Source organism: Triticum aestivum, chromosome 7A, assembly GCF_018294505.1.
Source record: "Triticum aestivum cultivar Chinese Spring chromosome 7A, IWGSC CS RefSeq v2.1, whole genome shotgun sequence".
NCBI lineage: Eukaryota > Viridiplantae > Streptophyta > Magnoliopsida > Poales > Poaceae > Triticum > Triticum aestivum.
Window position 1 is genome coordinate 463,115,048 of NC_057812.1, and position 23,007 is coordinate 463,138,054.

Sequence of the window (23,007 nt, forward strand, 5' to 3'; positions counted from 1 at the left end):
AACCCTATGGTGGTACAAACCCCCGGAGCAGAGATGAGAGCCAAGATAGGATGTAAAGGAGTCGGGATTGTCATTAATGGGGTAGACTTCCTAGCAGACCTTATCATCTTAAGATCACAAGGCTTGGATGTGATCTTAGGGATGGATTGGCTCATCAAGCACCAAGGCTTGTTAGATTGTGCCAACCGGACTGTCACTGTAACCAATGACCAAGGAGTCGAAGTTAAATTTGCCTCCAACCCCTCCTCTGCTCAAGCCAACCAAGTCAACTGTCTGTCAGAAGTTGGATTGGAGCAAGTGCCGGTAGTATGCGAATACCCCGATGTCTTTCCTGATGAGCTACCGGGAATGCCTCCTGACCGAGACATTGAGTTCATCATCGAGCTCATGCCCGGAGCAGGACCCATCTATAAGAAGCCTTATAGAATGGGATCGGAAGAGTTAGCAGAGTTGAAGAAGCAACTGGAAGAGCAGTTGAGGAAGGGATTTATCCGCCCTAGTGCCTCCCCTTGGGGATCACCTGTTCTGTTTGTGGCAAAGAAGGACGGTACCATCCGCTTATGCATTGACTACCGCTCCCTCAATGAAGTTACAATCAAGAACAAGTATCCACTTCCCAAGATTGAAGATCTGTTTGATCAACTCAATGGGGCCAAGGTGTTCTCCAAGATTGACCTCAGATCTGGGTACTACCAGCTGAAAATCAGACCCCAAGATATTCCGAAGACGGCATTTGTAACCAGATATGGCCTGTATGAGTGCACGGTCATGTCCTTTGGATTGACCAATGCCCCAGCTTACTTCATGTATCTCATGAATAAGGTCTTCATGGAATATTTGGACAAGTTTGTCGTTGTCTTCATTGATGACATTCTTGTCTTCTCGAAGACGGAAGAAGAGCACGAGCAACACTTGAGGATGGTCCTAGACAAGCTTCGAGAGCACCAACTGTATGCCAAGTTCAGCAAGTGCGAATTTTGGCTGCGTGAAGTTGGATTCTTGGGTCATGTTTTGACTGAAGAAGGATTGTCGGTCGATCCCACTAAGATTGAAGCCGTGACTGAATGGCAATCCCCAAGCAATGTGAAGGAAGTCAGAAGCTTCCTCGGACTCGCGGGATATTACCGCAAGTTCGTTGAAGGATTCTCAAGCATTGCCCGACCCATGACTCAGCTCTTGAAGAAGGACAAGAAGTTTGAATGGACGCCGAAGTGTGAAGAGAGCTTCCAGGAGCTGAAGAAGAGACTGACCACCGCCCCAGTTCTGGCCACACCAGATATACACAAGGAGTTTGTGATATATTGTGATGCGTCAAGAACCGGACTGGGAGGTGTTCTGATGCAAGAGGGCAGAGTCGTAGCTTACCTTTCAAGGCAACTACGGCCTCATGAAGAGAACTATGCTACTCATGACCTTGAGTTGGCAGCTGTAGTTCATGCCCTGAAAACATGGCGACATTACCTCCTAGGGAAGCGGTGTGAGATATACACGGATCACAAAAGTCTGAAGTATATTTTCACTCAGAAGGAATTGAACATGAGGCAGAGAAGGTGGCTAGAGTTGATCAAGGATTATGACCTCAGTGTTCAATACCACCCTGGGAAGGCTAATGTGGTAGCAGATGCATTAAGCAGGAAGGCTTGTTCCTTGAATGCTATGCTTAAGGAAAGGCTACCCGCCTTGTATGTAGAACTTGAAAGCTTCGGGTTGGAACTGGTTGCACCAGGATTCTTAGCCAACCTTGAAGTCAAGCCTACCCTGATGGATGATATTAAGGAAGCTCAGAAGGGACACGAGAGTATTGAAGGCATCAAGAGGAAGATCAAGGCAGGCAAGGCCCCAGGATTCTCAGAGGATGAGCAAGGAATTGTGTGGTTTGGGAATCGCATTTGCGTACCCAACAAGATTGAGCTCAAGAATTTGATCCTGCAAGAAACTCATGACACCCCGTATTCCATCCACCCCGGAGGAACCAAGATGTATCAAGACCTAAAGGAAAGATTCTGGTGGCATGGCATGAAGAGAGAGATAGCTACTTTCGTCGCTAAGTGTGACATATGCCAAAGGGTCAAGGCTGAACATCAGCGACCCGCTGGATTGTTACAGCCTCTCAAGGTGCCTGAATGAAAATGGGATAAAGTCGGAATGGACTTCATCACAGGATTACCTAGGTCAAATAAGGGACATGACTCCATCTGGGTCATAGTCGACCATTTGACCAAAGTAGCCCATTTCATTCCTGTCAAAACGACTTACAAGGGAAACCAGCTAGCCAGCCTCTACATCAACAGAATCGTAAGCCTTCATGGTGTTCCCAAGGAGATTGTGTCAGACCGAGGAACCCAGTTTACCTCAAGGTTCTGGAAGAAGTTCCAAGAGACCATGGGGACCAAGCTGTCCTTCAGCACTGCTTTCCACCCACAGACCGAAGGTCAGACAGAATGAGTGAATCAGATACTTGAAGACATGCTCCGAGCCTGTGTCTTAGCATATGGAGCTAAGTGGGAAGATTGCCTCCCTTTCGCCGAGTTCTCCTACAACAACAGTTATCAGTCAAGCCTCCAGATGGCACCATTTGAGGTGTTGTATGGACGCAAGTGTCGCACACCCCTCAATTGGTCAGAGATCGGAGAAGGACTAGTCTTTGGGCCCGATATCCTCCGTGAAGCAGAAGAGCAAGTCCAGCTTGTCAGAGAGCGTTTGGAAACTGCCAAGTCAAGGCAGAAGAGCTACGTTGACTCACGTCGGAGAGACATGACCTTCCGAGTTGGAGACCATTTCTATCTCCGGGTCACACCTCTCAAGGGAACCCAGCGTTTCCATGTCAAAGGAAAGCTCGCCCCAAGATACATCGGCCCCTTCAAGATCACTGACCGACGAGGAGAAGTGGCTTACCAGTTGGAACTGCCACCTGAACTATCCGATGTGCACAACGTATTCCACGTGTCGCAACTCCGGAAATGTCTCCAAGTCCCAAACAAGCCTGATCTTTACAAGGATGTCGATCACCAAGCCATTGACCTTCAGCCTGATTTGACCTACCGTGAAAGGCCCATCTGCATTTTGGATGAGGCTGAGCGACGCACTCGAAGCCGCACCATCAAGTACTTCAAGGTCCAGTGGAGCAACCACACTGAAGCAGAAGCAACCTGGGAACGTGAAGACTACCTTAGATCCGAGTTTCCATATCTCTTTAAAGCCTAGTTTAGGAATCTCGGGGACGAGATTTGTAGGGGGGTAGGTCTGTCACACCCTGCATTTTGTAACATGTCATTTGCATTAATAAAGCATGAAAATTTGGACCAACAAAAACTTTTGCATTATTTGGCTTTTATTTTGGAGTTGGTTTTCTCTCTGTGATTTTTTCAAGTGCTCTTTAAAGTCAACTACTCCACCTTCTGTACTTCATCTCCTTGCCCCAAACTTCTGCCCAATGATCATGCCATGTGTATAGTATAATATAGTATTTTCTTACAAAAATAATTTGGCCAAATAGTATTTTCAAAAATTAGTTCTCCAAAAACCCCTCGATTGAGGTTTGCACTTCAAGTACCTGATTTGGGGTATGAAAAATATTTCAAAAGGTATATTTGAAACCTATTAGATATAGGATTCCCATAAACCCCAAAAATATAATTTTAAAAGTTATTTTCCTATTTTATTTAAAAGCTTTTTCTAAAGGCTAGAAATGGTCTTTAATAGGGAAAAATTATTTTATTATTTTAAAAATATTTGATAAAAATCAGGGAAACTAAGTGGGCATAAATTTCCCATATATAAGAGTTTCAACACATGGTCATGTTCAAAATATTGGACAAAACCTCCCAAAACCATTTCTGCCCATTTCAAGAATTTGAAATATTTCTACAGGAAATATTTCCATAAAAATCCAAGAAAAATCCAGCAAGTCACAAATTCATATTGTGATGATCTTGCAAAGCTTCACTTCAATCAAGGTCATTTTGGTCCACCAAAATGCCCCATAACCCTTTCTGTTCAGAACCTAATTTTAGCAAGTTTGTACTACCAACTTTCTTCCCTTAACCTCAACTTTTGTGAGCATGTTCACATGACCAAATGAGGCCACTACACCAAGTAGTGCATCAAGGAGAAGTGTTATGCTCAACTAGATCTACACAAGTCTATTTCTGCTCATTTCTAGGGTTTACAAAAGTTGCATTGGCAACTTTGCCCAAATAAGCTCCAAATTGGTGAGAGGCCCTAATTATATGTGTCATTTCACCCTGTGGAGTCTCATGACAATTGAAAATCATTTGCTTGCCAAAACCTTTATCAAACACCTTCTGCCACTTTTCAAAAATCACCATTTTGACCACTAAAACTATTCTCCTTGAGCTCAACTTTTTACCACAGCTCCTCCTAGTCTCCTTTCACCTCCAGTAACAATGGAAAATCCACAGCTCCATTATTGGATGGGTGAAACCACCTCTTTCTCTCTCTGGACAGCCCATTTCTCCCTCTTCTTCTACCTCTCTCCTCTCCTACTGGCCATCCAGAGCATTCAATGCCTCTCCCTACTTCTTTACTCCACCCTTGAGCTACTGGACATGGTTGGCCGCGCCCACAAGGCATAGAAAATGCCATGCCGGCTATTTGGGCGCTCTGGAGCGCGCTACAGTGCGCTTTCATACTGTAGCCGCCCTCTGCCCGACGCCTCCGACCACCTCGGGCCTCCCCCGCGCGCCTGCCGATGCGCCTCGGCGTCCGCAGCACGCTACGCGGTCGGCCCCCTCCTCTCTCCTCCTCCCCGCGCCTCCGCGCTAGCAAACACCGGCCGCCCGAGCGCGCCAATGGCGCGGCTCACACGCGCGCACCTCTGACCTCTCCCCACTCCCTCTCTCTGTCCCTCCCAACGTAGTCGACGTCCAGGAACACCCCAGACATGTCCACGCGCGTCCCCGTGACCCACAACAACGGCAACAACCTCGCCGGTGCACGGGTCTATGGTGAGCCGTGGCTCGCCTACTTAAAGGCCTTCCCGAGCCCCCCTCTCCTCACCACTCGCTCTCTCACTCCCCTAAACACCCCCCTACACCACTCACCCCTCTCCAGACGAGCCCGAGCTCGAGATCGAGCTCGAGCTCCGCCGCCTCGGGTCGCCGTCGATCCCACGGTACAGGCCTCCCCTGCTCCTCCTCTGCCTCGATCTGGAACCCCCGAGCACCCCTGACCATTTCCCCCTTCTTCCCCGCCTCTTTTGCAGCCGGAAACGGCCGAAGCCGTCGACGCCCGAAGCCTCTCCGCCACGAGACCTCGTCGCCGGCGAGCCAGGCAACTCCGGTGACGTCCACCACCTCCACCCGAACGGCGACTCGACGCTGAGTCCAGCCGTACCCTCGCCCGACCTCGCCATGGCCTACATCGTCGCCGGTGAGCTCGCCGCCCTCTCTGACCCAGGGTTGACGACGACGGCCGTGGGGCCCGTCCGTCAGCCTCATGCCCTGACGCCTGGGTCCCGCCCGTCAGGTTTGAACCTGGCGCGCGCGCGTGCACCAGTGCGTTGGGCCGCCTCTCTGGCTGGGCCTGCTGCCATGCGGCTGTTTTGGCCAGCAGGCACAGGGCCCTTTTCTTTTTCTTTTTCTTTTTCTGTCACTTTTCCAAAAATTCCACATGATAAAATATATGTCCAAATAAATTAATTCCAATTCCTAAATTCCCAAAATATTGCAACCTATTTAATGGTGCAACTTTCATTCAAATCCAACAACCTTTTCTTCACTGTAAATATTTAAATGTGATTTTAAGCATTTAAATATGCCTTTGTAAATCCATTTCTCCTGTTCTGCTACTCCAAATCCAAAACTAGGAATTTTCCCCTTCTTGGTTTTCCACCTAGTATTTTAGAGCACTTTGGTTTTTCTGTTTTATTATTGCCTTATTTTCTCGTTATTATTTTGCGACGATAGATTGCGTTGCTGACGAAGGAGTTGGACCAGAAGACTTTGAAGACCCAGAAGACTTTGTTGAGCCAGGCAAGCAGCCCTTTGACCATGTCTATGAAACCCTTTTTTATGCATGTCATATAGCACCATATTGTTGTTGCAACGGAATCATGATGAGGCGGTAACCACTTTGATGGGTTGCCTCTGTTACTTCCTCATTGATACTTGCATTCTGCATGACCCTACCTCCTTATGAGGGTTATGCCGGTGGGAGTAGATAGGATGCTAAAGTAGTGCTACGCAAAAAGGGACGGGAATATGCATAGTGATGGAGACAAAGTATTTTCAAAAGACTTTTCGAAAACCCCATCGGGTGCCACTTATGCCCGGGGGAGATGATGAGTTGGGTAGCCACTTGATGACGAAGTGGTGTACCGAGGCAAGTGTGTGTGTTGTTTTCAAAACGGATTGGTTTAAGTTGCGACCGTTATTCCAACCTTACATGCGCAACCACTCTACCCTTGTATGGGAAAGGGCATTATTGATTACCTAGGCCGATACTAGCTTGGAGCACGCATTACTAGTGACGGGGGAGAGTTGGTGCTCTCTCTCGGGACGGGGTCGTGCCAGGTAGGGCGGCCATGACTGTTTTCACAAGGCACCGGACACACCGTTGGTACCCCGTGCTTGTGGTATGTGATGAAAATGGGAGCGAGGCTCCACAATTTTAAGATGTGAAATATTGGGCACGGGGGTTACTGCCAATCGAGTGGACTCTATGTTAGTGTCGTCTAGGGAAAGATAGTGACCGGGTGCTTACCCCGGGTACTTGAGGTACCGCGGGTCATGGATGACACGGAAGTTCTCCGGATCTTGTGGGTAAAGTGTGCAACCTCTACAGAGTGTAAAACTATTCGAATAGCCGTGTCCACGATCAAGGACAGTTGGGTAACCGCTCTTGGGCTACGTCCACATGTTTACAAACTAGTGTGTGTGTTTGGATAAGTGGGAAGAACTACTTGGGTCAAGTCAAAGGACTTGACATGATTGAGTTGGGTTGATGCCCACTCTATTTATGTTGATATCTGTAACCTATCCTCATGGTTAATTGAATTCTCCTGATGCATGTCTTACAAGTTGTTGAACATGTCATTGCACTCAAAACTAGCTTTCCGCAAAAATTTACCTATATCATGCATTATTGTACCTTGAACCAAAACATGGATTGCTTGCGAGTACATTCAAAGTACTCATTGGCTTGCCACTGGTTATTTAATTGGCCGGGCATGGAAGAACATGAGTTCGAAGAAGAGTTTTTTGGAGACGAACATGCAAATTAGGACGTTTCCCAGTCAAAATGCCTGTAGGGTTAAGGCAGATGGCATGGGTTCTACTCATCGACGAAGATTTCCGCTGCTTGTGTTTCATTTGATGTTCAGCCCTTAAGGCTTTATCAATGTAAGACTTGACCATAATGGTCATAATTTGTGTGAGACGGTATGCATGGATGTAAACTCTTGTTATTCAGCTTCTGTGTGTTCAGTGAGCATTGATCTCTGAGATCACTGTACACGTGCATTCGGTGATCTCGACTTATGAGTCGGGGTCCCCACAATTTCACTTTTGCCACTCTTAGCTTTTGATAATATATCACTTTTACCATTCAGTGGCAAAAGCAAAATTTTCAGAGTGGCAATTGTGATACATTGTCAAAAGCTAAGAGTGGCAAAAGTGAAATAAAAAATTATCGGTTTTGCCATGGAATGGCATTTGTGATGTATTGTCAAAAGCAAAGAGTGGCAAAAGTGAGATGTTAAATTCTAAAGTGGCATAAGCAAAATTGGCAAAAGCTAGAGTGGCAAAAACAAAGTTTTCCGTTCTCCGAATATCTAAATGCACCTCCAAATCAGGTTCCCGTGTAATATTGTTCCATGAACTTGTTCTCACAATAATACGGATTTATATATTCCAAGTTCTCCATTATTTACTTGACCTGATGACATGCCTCTCTGCAGCAATAGGGCTCAACTTTTTAAACTGAATATTGTACATCTATACTGAATTTAGTGTCTCCTTGTATTGGCTGGAACAATTTGTGATGTGCCATAGATACACGAGCAGTTTTAGCATGTTCCCTCTTACATCCTCTTTCCATATGAGAGGTAAGAGTACGTAGTAGATCTGAGCCGTTGATCACATTAATTAGTGGTTGGATTAATTTTTAACTTCTTACCTTATATGTAAAAAGAAGGGGTAAGAGGGAGCATGTTAAAATTTGCCATAGATATACACTTAGGTGCTCACTCGCTCACAAATATATTTGTGATGTGCTAATTGGTTTCTGCAGTACAGGATATGCTCCTCCTCTTGAGAACACAATTTGCATTCCTGTCAGCAGTAGTAAATTGGGTAGCCGGATATCTGGATTTGTCATCATACACGAGAGATTCAGAATTCTCAGAAATAAACCAAGCTTGAAGCTATTTTCAGATTACATATTGCCATGTTTTGTCCTAGCTTCGTCATCGTTATGGGCTGGGTCCGGTGTACAATACAATATTTTAATCTGTCGATCGATTAACATGTTAGCAATCCATTAGGGAACAAACCATCCTAAACTTGGCCTGCTTATAGCAGCTGACTACGGCATGTGTAAAGGAAACACTCAAGGGATCCCTTGCGTGCTGTGTAGGCCGACTGTGTCCAAAAAGAGAAGCGGCATGCGTACCTGTCAACCAACACGTTGCCGCAGTTAAATCTCTCTTTAGGGTCCCTTGCCTCCAAAGTATGGCATCCCATTGCATGGACCGCCTATTTCCTCCCTTACCAAGTTACCAAGTCACAGTGAGCTCCAAGCATCCAGAGAGTAACAACCGAACACAGTGTCAAAATTGTGCTTGTGTGCGTGACATAGAAATTAGAAAAGGAGAGATGGCGACGACGGACTGGGGCCCAATCATCGTGGCGGTGGTGCTGTTCATCCTGCTGTCGCCGGGGTTCCTGTTCCAGCTGCCGGCGAGGGTGAGGGTGGTGGAGTTCGGCAACATGGGCACTAGCGGCTTCTCCATCCTCGTCCACGCCATCCTCTACTTCTGCTTGCTCACCATCGCGGTTGTGGCCATCGGAGTGCATGTGTATGCCTCCAAACCCGGTCCAGTAGGGTAACTATGTGCCTACTCTCCGGTCATTCATGGGGTGCTTTTTTGTTTGAACAGGGGCAGGGGCTCCAAGGCCCCAGAAGCTGCCAATCATGGGGTGCTGTGTTGGTGTTGGATTCCTTTGATTTGTTTGCCTGTCTTTCTATCTTTTAGACACAGAACTAAGTGAGAAATGGAAATTATGTATGTGTAAATCGTGTGTTTATAAAGATGACATGCATGATGCATCCACGAAATTTGAGCAAATTGGTTCCTATTGATTTTTCTTCGCACTCGAGGTCGGAGAACCAGTCTATTTCTTAGGAGCCCCCGTGAAGAGTTGAGCGCTCCTTTCTTCAATGGTGTTCGGTGTCACGTCACGTCGACAACCCTTCTTCCCTTTGCCTGTGTCTGATGTTCAAAATTTGGGATTGTTCCGTTTGGTCTATTGACATGTCTGCCAACCTGTCGATCCAATTGGCGAACCAAAGCAAAAAATAACGCCCGAGCTTATGAAACGTCGTCCCCAGACTCTAATCCCCCTGGCTCTCGCGTCGCCCGCCACAGGCGATACAAGAGTGACCTGACCCCAGCCCTACCGTCACCCCTCCCCCTCCTCTCACATGCATGCCGTCTTGCGAAGGTATCGTTGCAAGGGGGAGGGCGGTGTTCTGGCTCACAGTCCTCCCTAGAGGTGTCATTCAAGGGAAGGGTGGGGGGTTTTGGACCCGCTGCGAGGTGTTTTGTGGCGCCGGCGGTGCTCCGCTCTCCGGAACGTCGGCAATGTTGTTGGCAAGTTGGTTCTTCTATAATGATTCATCGGCTCTCTGCCCTGTTTGCCTCTAGATTATCGGTCGATGGACGGTTTCCGCATGTTGTGCCACGATTTGGGCGTAGGGGACATCTGGATCTCCCCTTCGACATTGGCCCGAGTCGATGGGCATCTGAATCGACGTTTTCTCCATGCGGTCCAGATCCTCTCGTCTAGCTTGGTTGTTTTTCTACCGGATGTTGTTGCTCTGTTGTTTGAGTTTGCATCAGGCCCTCCAGCGGTTTGATTCAGGTTTCGTTGTGGTGGTCCCTTCTAATTGTTGCTTTGCTTTGTAGTTCTTCATCGTGAGCGAGCTTCGCCTGCTATCTTTCATTTTTTATCAAGCTCCATTGTATCTTAGCCGGTTGATCGCTTCATTAGTTTGGAGTTGGGCATTTATGCTTTTGCTCTAAAAAACAACGCATGCACCATATGATCGAAGCCATGGGAAAAGAGAAGCACCAATTGGAGAACCGGTGAGACCTACATTGAGTGTACCATGACCCAACCGTCATCAGATGTAGCCATGCCCCTAGAAGGCCTCCTCCAACACGGGTAGAGCGATAGGGAATTGTGGACGACACCCCCACACACCCCAATGGTGGCTTCGCTCTATCCCCGGGCAACATCAAAATCCCAACAAAGCGACACGGGTTCCCTCACGGCTAAGCTTAGATCAAACCATCGCTCACGACCAACGGACAAGTGGGATGCACAACAAAAACAAAATTTTGTGTCTTGAAGTCATGTTTTGAGTTTCGAATATAGCCTTTGGCCCCCTCCGAACATCTAAAATTTGTGTTTTGCCTCCCTAAAAATCATGTCTAGTTTCGCCACTACTAGTGTACAATATATTTTTTGCTGTTGAAGTTGAAGGCTGCACTTCGTCTTGGGTAAATCAAGTTGGATATATACATCTATTAACATGTTGAATTTTCTTGTGTGTTTTTAGCTGCTAGCTACTCATGTTGAATTTAGGTTAACCATATTGACCTTTTCAAGTTGCATACTTGATACACAAGCTCGTTTACCAAAATCTAAGTTAATTAAAATGATGTATGTATTTACTGTGTTTAAAAAGAAACAATTAACAGGCTCCTTTGAAGTCAAATACACAAATCAAGTAGGCTGTAATTTTTGAAAACATTGTGTTTGACTTGCAAATTTGAGATGTCTTGGCTATTGGCACCTTGTCAAATCGCATTGATGATCCACCTCGTTCACCCAAACTAACAATATGTCCATTATACTTTAACAAGTACTGCCTTCATTCACTCTTATAAGTTTTTTTTGTGGGTGAAAACTTGTATTACTCAATCACAAGATCCTTACAGTCATCAAAAGCTAAAGACAAAGCAACTTCAGGGCCAGACCCTAACCAAGTCATGGTTCTGCCCTCATCTCTAGCAAACTTAGCTAAATTATCACTAACATTATTCTGAGTTATAAGATGTTCTAACTTTTTTAAACCGGATGTATATAGATGCATTTGGTGTGTTTATTTACTCATTTCAGTTCATATTAGTCCATATTAAAATATCCAAAACACCTTATAACGGTGAATGGAGGGAGCACAAGTTAAAGCTGAATTTTACATAACTCGCCCGCAAAAACAGTCACCAGCAATTTGGCATGAATTAGTTAGAGAATAATAGTACTCCTTTTTTTGTGTTCCAAATTAGGGACATGGAAAATAAAATATTATAACACAAAGAGAAGCATCCACGAGGGGAAATACCCAATCGATCTTGGGTCCCATTTGCACCTGATTTGAAAGTAACAATTTATAAATTGCAAAGTAAGTGAAAAATTCTAAAACTTTTGGAACAAGAATAGTATAGTTATATACTCGTGTTAAAAGTTCCTTGAAGGAGTGACTTTTATGGACTCTAGGACAAAAAGACAAAATGAATAAAAAAGAGTATGAATAGTAACATTTTAATAGTGTCGATTTTGTTTTTGTGTTGCCTAGAATTCCATGGAATTCATTCCTTCGTAAAAAAATGCACACGAATATAACGCTATGCTATTCTTGTTTCCAAGAAGTTTCAGAAATTTTTGACTAATTTTGTAAAATTTAATTTTCGACCCAAAGATCCGCGTGAAAAGCCCATATTATCATATACCCCAACGAGCCCAGTGGTTATCCAGATCGGCCCATAGAGCCGACTCCGCGACCACCCCATTCCTCTTGCTGGTCCCCGTCCGAGTCGCCGGAAACGTGAACTCGCCAGAAACCAGCGTGCCGGCGCCGCCGTTTCCGGATCCGTCCCAGCCGCGGACCGGGGCGGCCAGGCGGAGGCCTCTCGGCTCCCCTGACAATCGATCCCGCTGATGGGGATGGTGGTCGAGAGGGAGGAGTGGGTGCTCACCCCCCTCGCTTACCCGCTCATCTCCGCCGCATCACTCACCGCCGTCCTCCTCCTCCCACACTTCTCCCGGCCACACGCCGCCGTAGTCACCCCTTCCTCGCCCTCTCCCTTTGACGTGGGCACCACGCCCTTCCTCCGCTTCCGCCGCGCCTTCCTTCTCCTCTTCTGCCTTGCATCCGGTAAGCAGCACCACCCATGCCCCCCTGCATTTTGTAGAGTTGACGAGGGCGGCTCTAGTGATGTTTTCTATTGCTGTGTAGTGGCGGAGGGGATCCAGTCGGTGTTCGGGGAGGATGAGTTCGTGCGGTGCGGGTTCGGCAGGGAGCAGATGGCCGCGCGCCTTGCCGCGGCCACGGCCGCCGCGCTCTTTCTCGGCGGTGCATCTGGCGTTGTCTCTGACAAACTGTGAGTTCTCCATTTGGATCATTTGTTTACATCGAATGGTGAAACATTTTCTGTAAATTGTTTCATGTGCATAGCCTGCATATGTGAGTTGTATAGCATTGCAACTCAGAACAGTCTCAACCACATTCCAATGTTTAAATAGAACATAATCCTGGCAACCAGTTTCTATCTTGGTAGGTGCCTGTTTATAGAACTCTGTTTCGACTCTAGAAATTCTATGCTGTTTTGTTCAGTAGAGTAGAGTATTAGACTGACTGATTCCATATTAGAGTTATGTTTCTATCGATCAAGTTCAAGGGTCCATATTAAAGTTATATTTCTTCATTTATGTTATGTCCCACCTCACAAAAGCCTGTGGAATGAGATATAGAATAACTGTATAAGTAACCTGTTTATTAAGTATATGTGCGCCCCTTTAGCACTATATTTGTTACTCATCCATTCTGCTTTAAGATGTTCTTCCAACAAATATGAACTGTAAAATGGTATACGAAGTTCAAAAACTTAAAGTGTCACGTGAGAATGTTGATAATACAGAGAGTAGGCCATACTACCAAGGACATTTATAACTTGGTATGATTAAGTGCTTCCTTAAACCGGTATAATTAATTGTTTGTATAGCGTACCTCTGTGTATATTTCTGTTCCACATCAGTTGGTCTGTGTTACTGTTTGATAATATGTTATGATTTTCTGTTATGTGCATCTCCATGGATTTCAGGCCCATTAGATAACTAGATCTTCTCTCTCCCTATTAATATCGTGTAAAACGAGAACCTATTTTTATTGTTCTAATCGGTATATACATTTGTTTACTAAAATTCATAGAGGACCACAGAATGCTTGCATATTCTACTGGATGCTTCAGCTTGCAGTGGGTGGCTTGAAGAGTTTCAGTGGGCTTCGTTGTGCATGGGTCAACAATTTCATTTTGGCTCTTGCATCCTCAATGTTCTGCTTCTGTTTTGAGACATGGATTGTGCTGGAGCATGAGAAGGTTTGTGTTTGCATAGACATTTTCTGTTGCTATTTCTGCCTTCATCAATGGTGTCCCAGTTTTAACCATTTTATGCCGAATTTTCAGCAAGGCCAGAAGCAAGATTCGCTGTTTGATACCTTCTGGCTGATGACATTCTTTGAATCAATATCCCTTGTTGGAAGTCAAGGAATCACAAACTTATTGCTTGATGATGATAACAAAGGAATCTTGCTTCCGTATACGTTTGCAGCCTTAGTATCAATAATAGGAATATTGTATATCAGAAAAGCACCAAGTATCAGTACCGCCCATCATGCATCTGTCATTGGAAGCTACCAAAAATCATTTTTTGCTCATGTCCTCAGAGGTGAGTGGTGAGTATACCATCCTGTTTATTTTTTCATGCTTTCTGTGTCATTTTTGTTAATGGATCTTTAATACTGTTAGCAAGGTAATGTCCTCGAATAGCTAAAGGATGAAGTAGATAGAGGTATGAAATGTCCTGTCATTGTCTCGTGGCTTTGCGTTTGAGGCTATTGAGATTCCTGTATTATTGTCCTTAACAATATGATACTTTTTGGGTTTCTTGGACTATGCTTGGATTAGGAGCTGTGATAGTTGAATAAGAAAGCAGTTGTGAATTTATGATGTGAACAATGGAACTTTTGTTGTTATCCTCCGGAGTTTACAGCTAATTGTGAACTAATGAATAGAAAACTCACCTCTTATCATCTGGTCAAGCTTCTTCGGTGCCTGCACTTTTCACTTTCATCTCTGACAAGAATCTCCTGCTTGTTTCAGACAAAAGAGTGCTGATTCTGGTCTTAGCTCAAGCAAGTGTCCAGTTCTCTGTATCAGCCTTTTGGTTCCTCTGGGCACCAACGATAGTGGTATGAGTTTGTACCTTAGTTTTTTCTGCTAGCTTTCCTTATGTTGTTGTGCTTGATCAGGGTTTGATTGAAGACCGAAGTCACACTTATACACTCACAGATCTGTTAATGTAACAGGCTGACGGAAGGGATGCTCCTCTGTCACTAATCTACCCATGTTTCCTGGTCTCGAGAATGCTTGGAAGTGCTGCTGTTCCATGGTTTTATGGAGCCATGGCTCCTTTCCAGAACGAGGATAGCCTGACAACAGCATACATTGCCGCTGGGCTTGCTTTGTCAGTTGTGGCTTATGATTACCAGGTACATCATAATGACCGTGTATATCTGCAAGCCAACATACATCTACAGTTTAAAGTTTGTGTCGTGAGTCTAATGAGTCTTGTTTCTTTCGACAGGAGATTGGAACACTGGTGATACTGTTCTGCATCTTCCATGCGTCCATGGGCTTTATTTTACCTTTGCTGGCCAGATTTAGGACAATGTAAGTGAAATGGTTTCGATAAATTTCAGATTGAAGCCCACTTTGTTAGAGCTCTATTTACATGGTTGACACTGCTGAAGGTACCTTCCAAATGAACTACGTGGGGGCATGATGAGCTTTTCCCTAGCACTGAGAAATGCACCTATGTTCATTTTCCTAATACAGGTAGCCCTTTCTTGGCGGTAAATGTTAATGTGCCGCATGTTTACACGGTGGCATGTTTACACAGTGGTTGACAGCACTCCTTTATTTTCTGTGTGCAGGGCGCCTACCATGGGAACATCGCAAATTCAACCATTCTAGGTCTTGCAGCCTGTGGCCTTTTGTCTGCCGGGGGCTGCATTCATATGCTGCGGCGGTGGAGAAAACACACCCGCCAAAACGTGCGCAGTCTATAGGATGATGATAAACTACAATACCGGCTTGGAAGGTGTTATGTTTGTAGCATGCTCATTTTTCCTCGGCTTTTGACCATTGGATCCTCACGGTTAATTAGCATTGTCTATGCCCTGATCAATGGTGCAGCATACCAGAAAGTAGGTGTATGAAATGTTTTCTCTGTGTTAAAAAGACACATTATTCAAATCGACGTCAACCGTATCCTGTAGACACGTAAAGAGGCTGCATTTTCGCCGCATAAATACTGTGATGATGTAAATGTTATGATAGAGTCGTTTTTGTACTCTTTTCCGTGAAGCTAAATTCCAGTTGCAAATGGGACTCGTAGATTACAAAGTTGGTGCTTGTCCTCGACAATGTAATGTACCAGCACACTTGTTAGCTGGTTATGGCTCAAGGGCAATGATCAATGGCCAGTGTTTGTGGCTGTCTGATCTCCCCATAGATGTATCTGGTGCTGTGGCCGGTGATATTGCCGCGACCACTATTTAATGGAATGCATGGTGTTTCTCGTGAAAAAAAATCGTTTTTGTACTAGAACGTACCCTTGTGCCTTGTAAAGACCATTGCAAATATTTCTTCTCTTATAATCTAAAAGAGTCCCTCTCCACGTAGTATGCCTGACGCTTCAGGATTATTGGTCCCTGAATCTTTTCACCACCGAACTTTGCAGTGAATCGTACCCTGAGAACCTTTAACCTTTGTTTATCGTTTGTGATTGCGTTGGTCGGCTGGGATTGAAAAGTGGGAATCGTATCTGCTCGTCCCTAGCCCCTATAAAGATGAGCAGATACTGTCATGTACACAGAAGCATATGTTAAGTGCTAACAAATCCGATTCGCAGACCACCGTATCTTCTCCGTCCACGACCAAAGATATCTCCCTCTCCGTGTGTTCTCAGCCTAGCCCGGAAGCTGCAGTCGTGTTCACCTTGCAAATTTGACGCAAGTCAGTTCATTTCCATGGAGAGCAGAAAAATTCCTCGAGTGCCAAACGGAACCTCAGGCATGTTCAACACGAACCCTTAAATCGCCCGCAAACGGATTGAACCGAGCTGTCCGGACACACTTTATCATCCATCCAAGAAAACACTCCTGAGGGCTGGCCAGCCTTTTCGGGTTGTGCGGCTCGACGGCGGTCTACGTGCCGGCGTCCGGTGCACTCGATCGGCCAACGTGTTTTCCCTGCGGCACAGGATCATCAGTACGCTAATGCGCGTACGGGTCGAGGTGACGACGGTCAATGTCGACGTGCGAGTGACTTCGGGCTTAAGCCTTCTGGTTCTAGACTTCTAGGGCACATGGAGGCCAAGTGAGCTGAACCTGCTGTGATGCCACGCCACGAAGCAACGGTCAGCTCGCACCGACGGAGTGAATCGGAACGGTGTCCAGATTTGTCGGAAGTGCGGTGTCCAGATTTGTCGCTTCTTCCCTTCTCGATTCGATCTGTTGCAGCACGAAATGCATCGATCGTGGTTTTGAAATATCCGCACGGTCTCTACTCTCTAGGAATATGGTTTAACGGTGAGTTGAGCTTTCAGGTACACGTGTTTGCAGCAAGCGGTAATTTCTTACAATAGAAAAATCAAGGTATCATCAATCTATAAAGGTAATGGCGTTCTGCAATGCAACAGGGTAAATTTCTACGACACAAATACAATTCCGCTTGTGTCTCAACAATACCAGCAAGGATGTCAACCTTGCTGGCCTTGCTAACTATACAAGTTAACTAAAAGATAAAGTAGTAAATAATATTTTTTGTATCGTCAAAATAAAAATATAACTACTTTTAAAAAATAAAAAATATATATAACTAGAAATAAAAGTATAGGTAAAAATTACTGCAAGTTGAGTTTTATTATGCTAAAAACTGGATTGGGTTTCATAGGTTCATCCGGTGTATCTCTCCAATGCATAGAAATGCGGCAAAATGACATAGTCAAGTGAAAAAAAATGCAGAATGAAATATATCATGCCACGTTATATGTGATGTGTTCATATTATATAGGCAGTACGTCATAGATCAAGACATTCTCTGCATCAATAGCTAATAATCCGTTCATAGGTCATTCATATGAATCATTTCAGTCCTCATACAAGCATTTATCCTTAGTGACAATAATACAACACAAGTTTTTTTCACTTTCTGACACTTCAATACTTTATTTGCAAGATTAAACCCAACTAATGAACATCATTCCCAGTATGTATTGTCTATCTAAACTGACCAAGACTAAAACGTGCAACTAAAGAGAATTATGCACCTATAAATTAGACATAAGGTATCCTTAAATCTAAAATAATAATTCATCAAATGGCCAACATCACCCTAGAGTTTATATCATATTAACATAATCATGTAGGCCAACTTATTTGGTTATTGTATTGACCTTCAAAATGGTGATATTACATCTTGGCTACTATCATAACGTGTAGCCCAGGGGATGGACTAGTCACAACACATCTAGGCGCGCGAGGTCGACGTTGGTGAAGATGGAGATGAATTCCCACTTTGACAGAGTAAAGGAAGATTGCCTCGGAACTTGAAGTGGCGACGGCGAAAAAATGGCCAATAACTCTAAGGGAAGTTTTGGGGCTATAGAATGACATCGGGCATTGGAGGCAAGAGGGCGTTGGGGTGCGTAGGTACTGGGCCTTGGCCGCAATGCCTCTTCAGGCATCCTAAGTTATTTCAATTGTTTTTGAATTTTTGGGGGCTCTAGTGATATTTTATTTCCTGAAATTAAAAACAACATAAAACGGGAACTTGCACTAGGCACACCATTAATAAGTTATATTAGTTCCTATTTTTTTTAAACATTGCACAACCGAAGGACGAAGCATAAAAAATTACAGATGTGTTGGATGTATCAACCGTCAAGTGGTAGACTCATGACACGCACCTCACATATTATTCCTGGGTGACGTGGTAGAAAATTTTGATTCATAGCTATTGTAGCCTACATGTTCCCCGAAAGTATTTTGATGTAGAAAACTAAGCACACTGGTCTTCCGACCATGTCCATCACGACAATCATATGGGGTTGATCGTAGAGCTAGCAAAGGGAAGATTTGCATGGATTTTTTAAATGCCTTAATAGGAAAAACGCATGAATGGAATGTCATGCCATATTTAGTGCTACATATTTTTTTATGGATGCTTGACTATACGGAAGAAAAATTATGGGATTTTAAACAAGAGGTTGGAGTGGATGATTTTTTTTCTATAAAATCTAGGGCAAATGAATCCTAAGAGTAATTCCTATGGATTGTCATTAAGAATAAACACTAAGGATCATATTCCTCCACTTCTTTTGGGCCTCATTGATTCACATGATTTTGAAATCGCGGGATTACAATCTTGGTAGGCAAAATTTCTAAGGATTACAATCCTCCAAAATTCCTGGGAGAGTCGGTTGAATCAAAGAAACCCTTAGAAATCTTGTGAGGATACTCGGGATTAAAAAAACATAAAAATAGAGAAAACGTATGAATATGGTAGGATTGCATGTACTCCCTCCATTCCTAGATATTTGTCTTTCTACATATTTCAACAAGTGACTACATACAGAGCAAAATGAACGAATCTACACTCTAAAATATGTCTATACTAGCAAGATGCTCGTGCGTTGCACAGAACATCAAGATCTCGTGGGAGAAAAGGATGAACGAGGAAAGGCCTTATCTGCAAATGTGGAAAGGAGTGCGGTTAAATTGTCATAGTTTCCTTCCTATAAGTTAGATATAGATTGGACGACCTATATAGCAAGATGGTAGACACCGTCATCACCAACTCTGCTTTTTATAAGAGTAGATAGATACATCCGTATGTGGTAGTCCATTTAAAATCTCTGAAAAGACTTATATTTAGAAACAGAGAGAGTACAAAATAGAAAATTTTGGAAACACATGAATTTGCATAATTGTATGTTTGATTCACAGGAATAAGAAAAACACATGAATCCCATAAAGTAGTCAAATTATAAGGTTAGTGCATATGCGAAGGTAAGATTAAGTCAATATGTGCTAGTTATGGCCTTTGTCTTGGTCTTTGTGTATAGGAATTTGAAGAAGATGTTGGAGTGGATTGTAAAATTCCTTTGTTTCTCCTGTGAAACCCAAACCAATGAAAAAATCTCTTAGTTTTTCCTGTGGTCCATTCTGTTAAATCAATTGGATGAATAGTGTAACCATAAACATGTTTTACCTTCACTTTTACTTCGTCCAGGTTTATTGGGCTACCTCATATTTTAGGTCAAACTTTGACCATCTTATGACTAACAAAATATGAATTATACGCTATAAAAAATATAATGTTGGACTGACGAGCTCATGGCGGAGCCCGCATGGGCGGAGGGGAGCTCGGCCAAGGTGGCGAAGCCCCAATCTTTCGACACTCTAGGCGACGTGGGCTCGCAGGGGCGGGTGCCGATTCTACAAGATGTGGTGGGTCCACTATGGGCCACATAGCTTCGAGGGAAAGGGAAAAAAAATTAAGAGGAGCTAGCCAGGGAGAAGATTTTTATAAACAAAGAAATGAAATTATTTGAGAAACAAAGAGGCTGCCAACACCCTTATATAGACCAAAAAAGTTAGTGCTGGCGTGGTCCGAAAGAGTTTTTTCACACTATAATTTTTGTGACATACTGTATATTTTACATTTTGTTAAAAAAAAAATTTCAAAACGAAGGCAAAAGAATTGCCTCATTGATTAATTAAGAAGAAGAGAATTGCCCGGACGGAGGTAATTTTGCAGCGATTCAGTTTCACTAGAGAAAGAGAGACGTGAGAACATATTGAGCACCACCGATGAGCTATAGCTAGTTGAATGACAGACAGGTCGCCGACTGAGCCCATAACTCGGTCCACTCAGCAACGTGCGCCCAAGTGTCCAACACCAGAACGTGGATGCATTTTCCGTGGACCATACATAGTTCAGTCGAGGTCACGCAGCGTACGCATACTCCATGCATGCTTGTGCCGCAACTGGAACAGTGGCCGTGGCCGCCCAAAACCGCACACGAAGGCATGGTTGCGCCGGCCAAAGATGTTCAACGTGCACATGGATGGTTCTCAACTCTCAGTGATGTGATGTTCATTCGTCCATGTAGACTTTCCTTTGCAAAATTGTCTCTTGCACACAGTGCACTCGGCTGACATGCGGGGACACATCAGTTGTTCGTGTCAACCAACGTCGCTGAGGATGTGAGGACGGCCGAAGAACCGACCGACCGACCGACCGACCGATGTTCCATTTCCCCGCCCGTCCCGCTTCATCTCTCATACTATTTGCAAAATGCAATACTACTCTCGTCTTTGTGGAGATTTTACTATGAACCACATATGAATGCATATAGTTTCATTTTAGAGTATAGGTTCGTTCGTTTTGCTCCGTATATACAGTTTATGGTGAAATCTCTATAAAGAGATATATTTAGAAACGGAGCAAGAACTCCCTCCGTTCCAAAATAGATGACCCACCTTTGTACTAACTTTAGTACACCTTTGTACCCACCTTTGTGCTAACTTTAGTACAAAGTTAGTACAAAGGTGGGTCATTTATTTTGGAACGGAGGGAGTACATTATAACAAGGCAAGTAGATTACGTTAACCTATGCCCGATCAAGTGTCCATTCCAGCGTGTGTTGGCGTGCCGTCCAATCCACTTGTGTTAATCAGAAGCGTACGCATGACTAGCAGCTTTATTTGTTTCATCATGTGGCAATTTGGAATTGTAATGATAAACCCCATCACGTACTCCTACGTACGTAGGGAGTGGAGACGCACACTTGGGCGTATTGAAATTCCGTGGCTCCGGAGAAGGCGATGGAGCAGTCGCCATTTGCTAGCTTTGCTTCGTCCTGTGCACTAGCTGACAGCTATATTAGCCTAATCTATGTACCAACTGAGCAAGGGGGACAGGGTAGATCGAGAATGGATGGAGCGGCCATTTGTGGACAGATGATGCCCATGGACTAGTTTAATCGCAGGACTAATTAAGTGCCCTTCTCCTAATCTGCTGGAGGAATTAAGAGTAAGTAGGAGTATCAGGCAAAAAGATATGGCAGGTGGATGATTAGTTCATCACTAGTAGCAGTACTACCCAGCAGCAGCGCCGCACGTGGGAACGGGACGGGAAGGCGCGATTAGCGGTTGAGTAAACTCGGTGCCACCAGCTTTGGGAGGGAGGCAGTAGTACCAGTGGTGCTACTAGCTAGCAAGCAGGCAAGAAAGCATTCGATGAGGAGGACACGGCAGGCCAGATCGGGGAACCCGATGCTGAAATCCGAATAGTGATGGCGTAGCAGCAGCACGAGAAGAAGAAAGTGGAAGAAAGAGTGGTGGTACGGAGGAGGTGCATGCACCTTGCGAAACAGGGGACGGATTCGCCCGTGGTTTTGCCGCGGGAGCTGATCCTGAGTGGGACGGTCCGGTCCATCGTCGCGGTGGCACGACCCACCGCCACATGATGAATGGACCAACGAACGAACGATAGTATCTATCGCTCTCCCGATGCCCGATCTGCGTTCTCCTTCTCTTGCCTGCTGACAGATGCATGCACCGGCTTGCTTGCTTGCTGGTGCGGACAGTACCAATGATGCCCTACCGCTTGGGCTGGGTCGGGTCGGGTCGACCACCCGCCTTTGTGAACAAAAACATGAACGCGTGTTGGGGGACGTGAGAATTTTACCAGATTGTCCGCCGCGTTCGTTTCACTAATGGGACTGGAGAGGTTTTTAACACTAACCCTTTTATCTATTCTTTTCGCATGAGAGATGAGAAGAATATACTCCCCCGTCTCGAAAAGCTTGTCTTAGATTTGTCTAGTCTAACACAAATTTCTCGACACGGAGGTAATACGATAAATCTAAGTAGTTGATTTCATTAAGTAGTAGGTCTGAGTAACTTTTACCTTCTTATCACTCATGTCAAAAGGAAGGGTAAAAGGGACCATGACTAAAAGCATGATGATGTTTGCAGTCCGTTCCATAAGAAAAATAGAATGCATTTTCAGAACCTACATTTTCAAAATAGCGCTTAATGATTTTTAACCATCGTGAATTCAAGAGATCATGTTGTAAGCTATATGAGCATGATAATTATTCTTCTTGAATCTCAATATACAGTTTCAGTTTTTTTTCTCCCATGGAAGACAAACGCCGATTAGGGTTTGAGCGTCTGTTGCGATCTCATCCGTTCCTTGTCTCAAGTCGCGTCAGCCGAGGCGAGGGGACCTTGAGTCCTTCTAAACATGCTCAAAAGTCCACATTACTAGTATTCGGCATAATTGGTAAGCTATTTCAAAACCAATAATCAATAAAAAAAGTCATGGAGCTGGACTTGTTTATGTCTCGCAGATGCGTTAATGCGGATGTGATAAGTTTATGTTAGTGTATGGTGTTTTGAATTGGTATGATTATTAATTTTTGTCTTTGGACTATTTCTATGGTATTTTGGTGAAGATTTTGTGATTCAACTTTTGTAAGGTCATTCCATTTCATTTACGTTCAATGCTCATTATGTTTCATCCTTTTGGAGGAGTCACACGCATGGTTTTTTTTGAGAGCATTTGAAGTTAGGCAAGTTTATGCATGTATGTGTGTGGCCGTGCCACTACTCAGTGGCGTAGCT

At 44.5% G+C, this 23,007-nt stretch overlaps 2 protein-coding genes across 2 annotated transcripts; both read left to right on the forward strand.

The window, feature by feature from the left end:
- The first annotated feature begins 8,723 nt into the window (after positions 1-8,723).
- Positions 8,724-9,288, forward strand: LOC123152213 (uncharacterized). The gene has a single exon (XM_044571818.1). The coding sequence runs from the start codon at positions 8,835-8,837 to the stop codon at positions 9,066-9,068; it is 234 nt and encodes a 77-aa protein (XP_044427753.1). The 5' UTR covers positions 8,724-8,834; the 3' UTR covers positions 9,069-9,288.
- Positions 9,289-12,012: 2,724 nt separating this feature from the next.
- On the forward strand, positions 12,013-15,673 carry LOC123147576 (molybdate-anion transporter). The gene is made up of 9 exons (XM_044566843.1): positions 12,013-12,402; positions 12,484-12,628; positions 13,456-13,624; positions 13,712-13,973; positions 14,408-14,496; positions 14,614-14,796; positions 14,892-14,977; positions 15,058-15,142; positions 15,241-15,673. The coding sequence occupies exons 1-9, from the start codon at positions 12,186-12,188 to the stop codon at positions 15,373-15,375; spliced, it is 1,371 nt and encodes a 456-aa protein (XP_044422778.1). The 5' UTR covers positions 12,013-12,185; the 3' UTR covers positions 15,376-15,673.
- Positions 15,674-23,007: the final 7,334 nt, after the last annotated feature.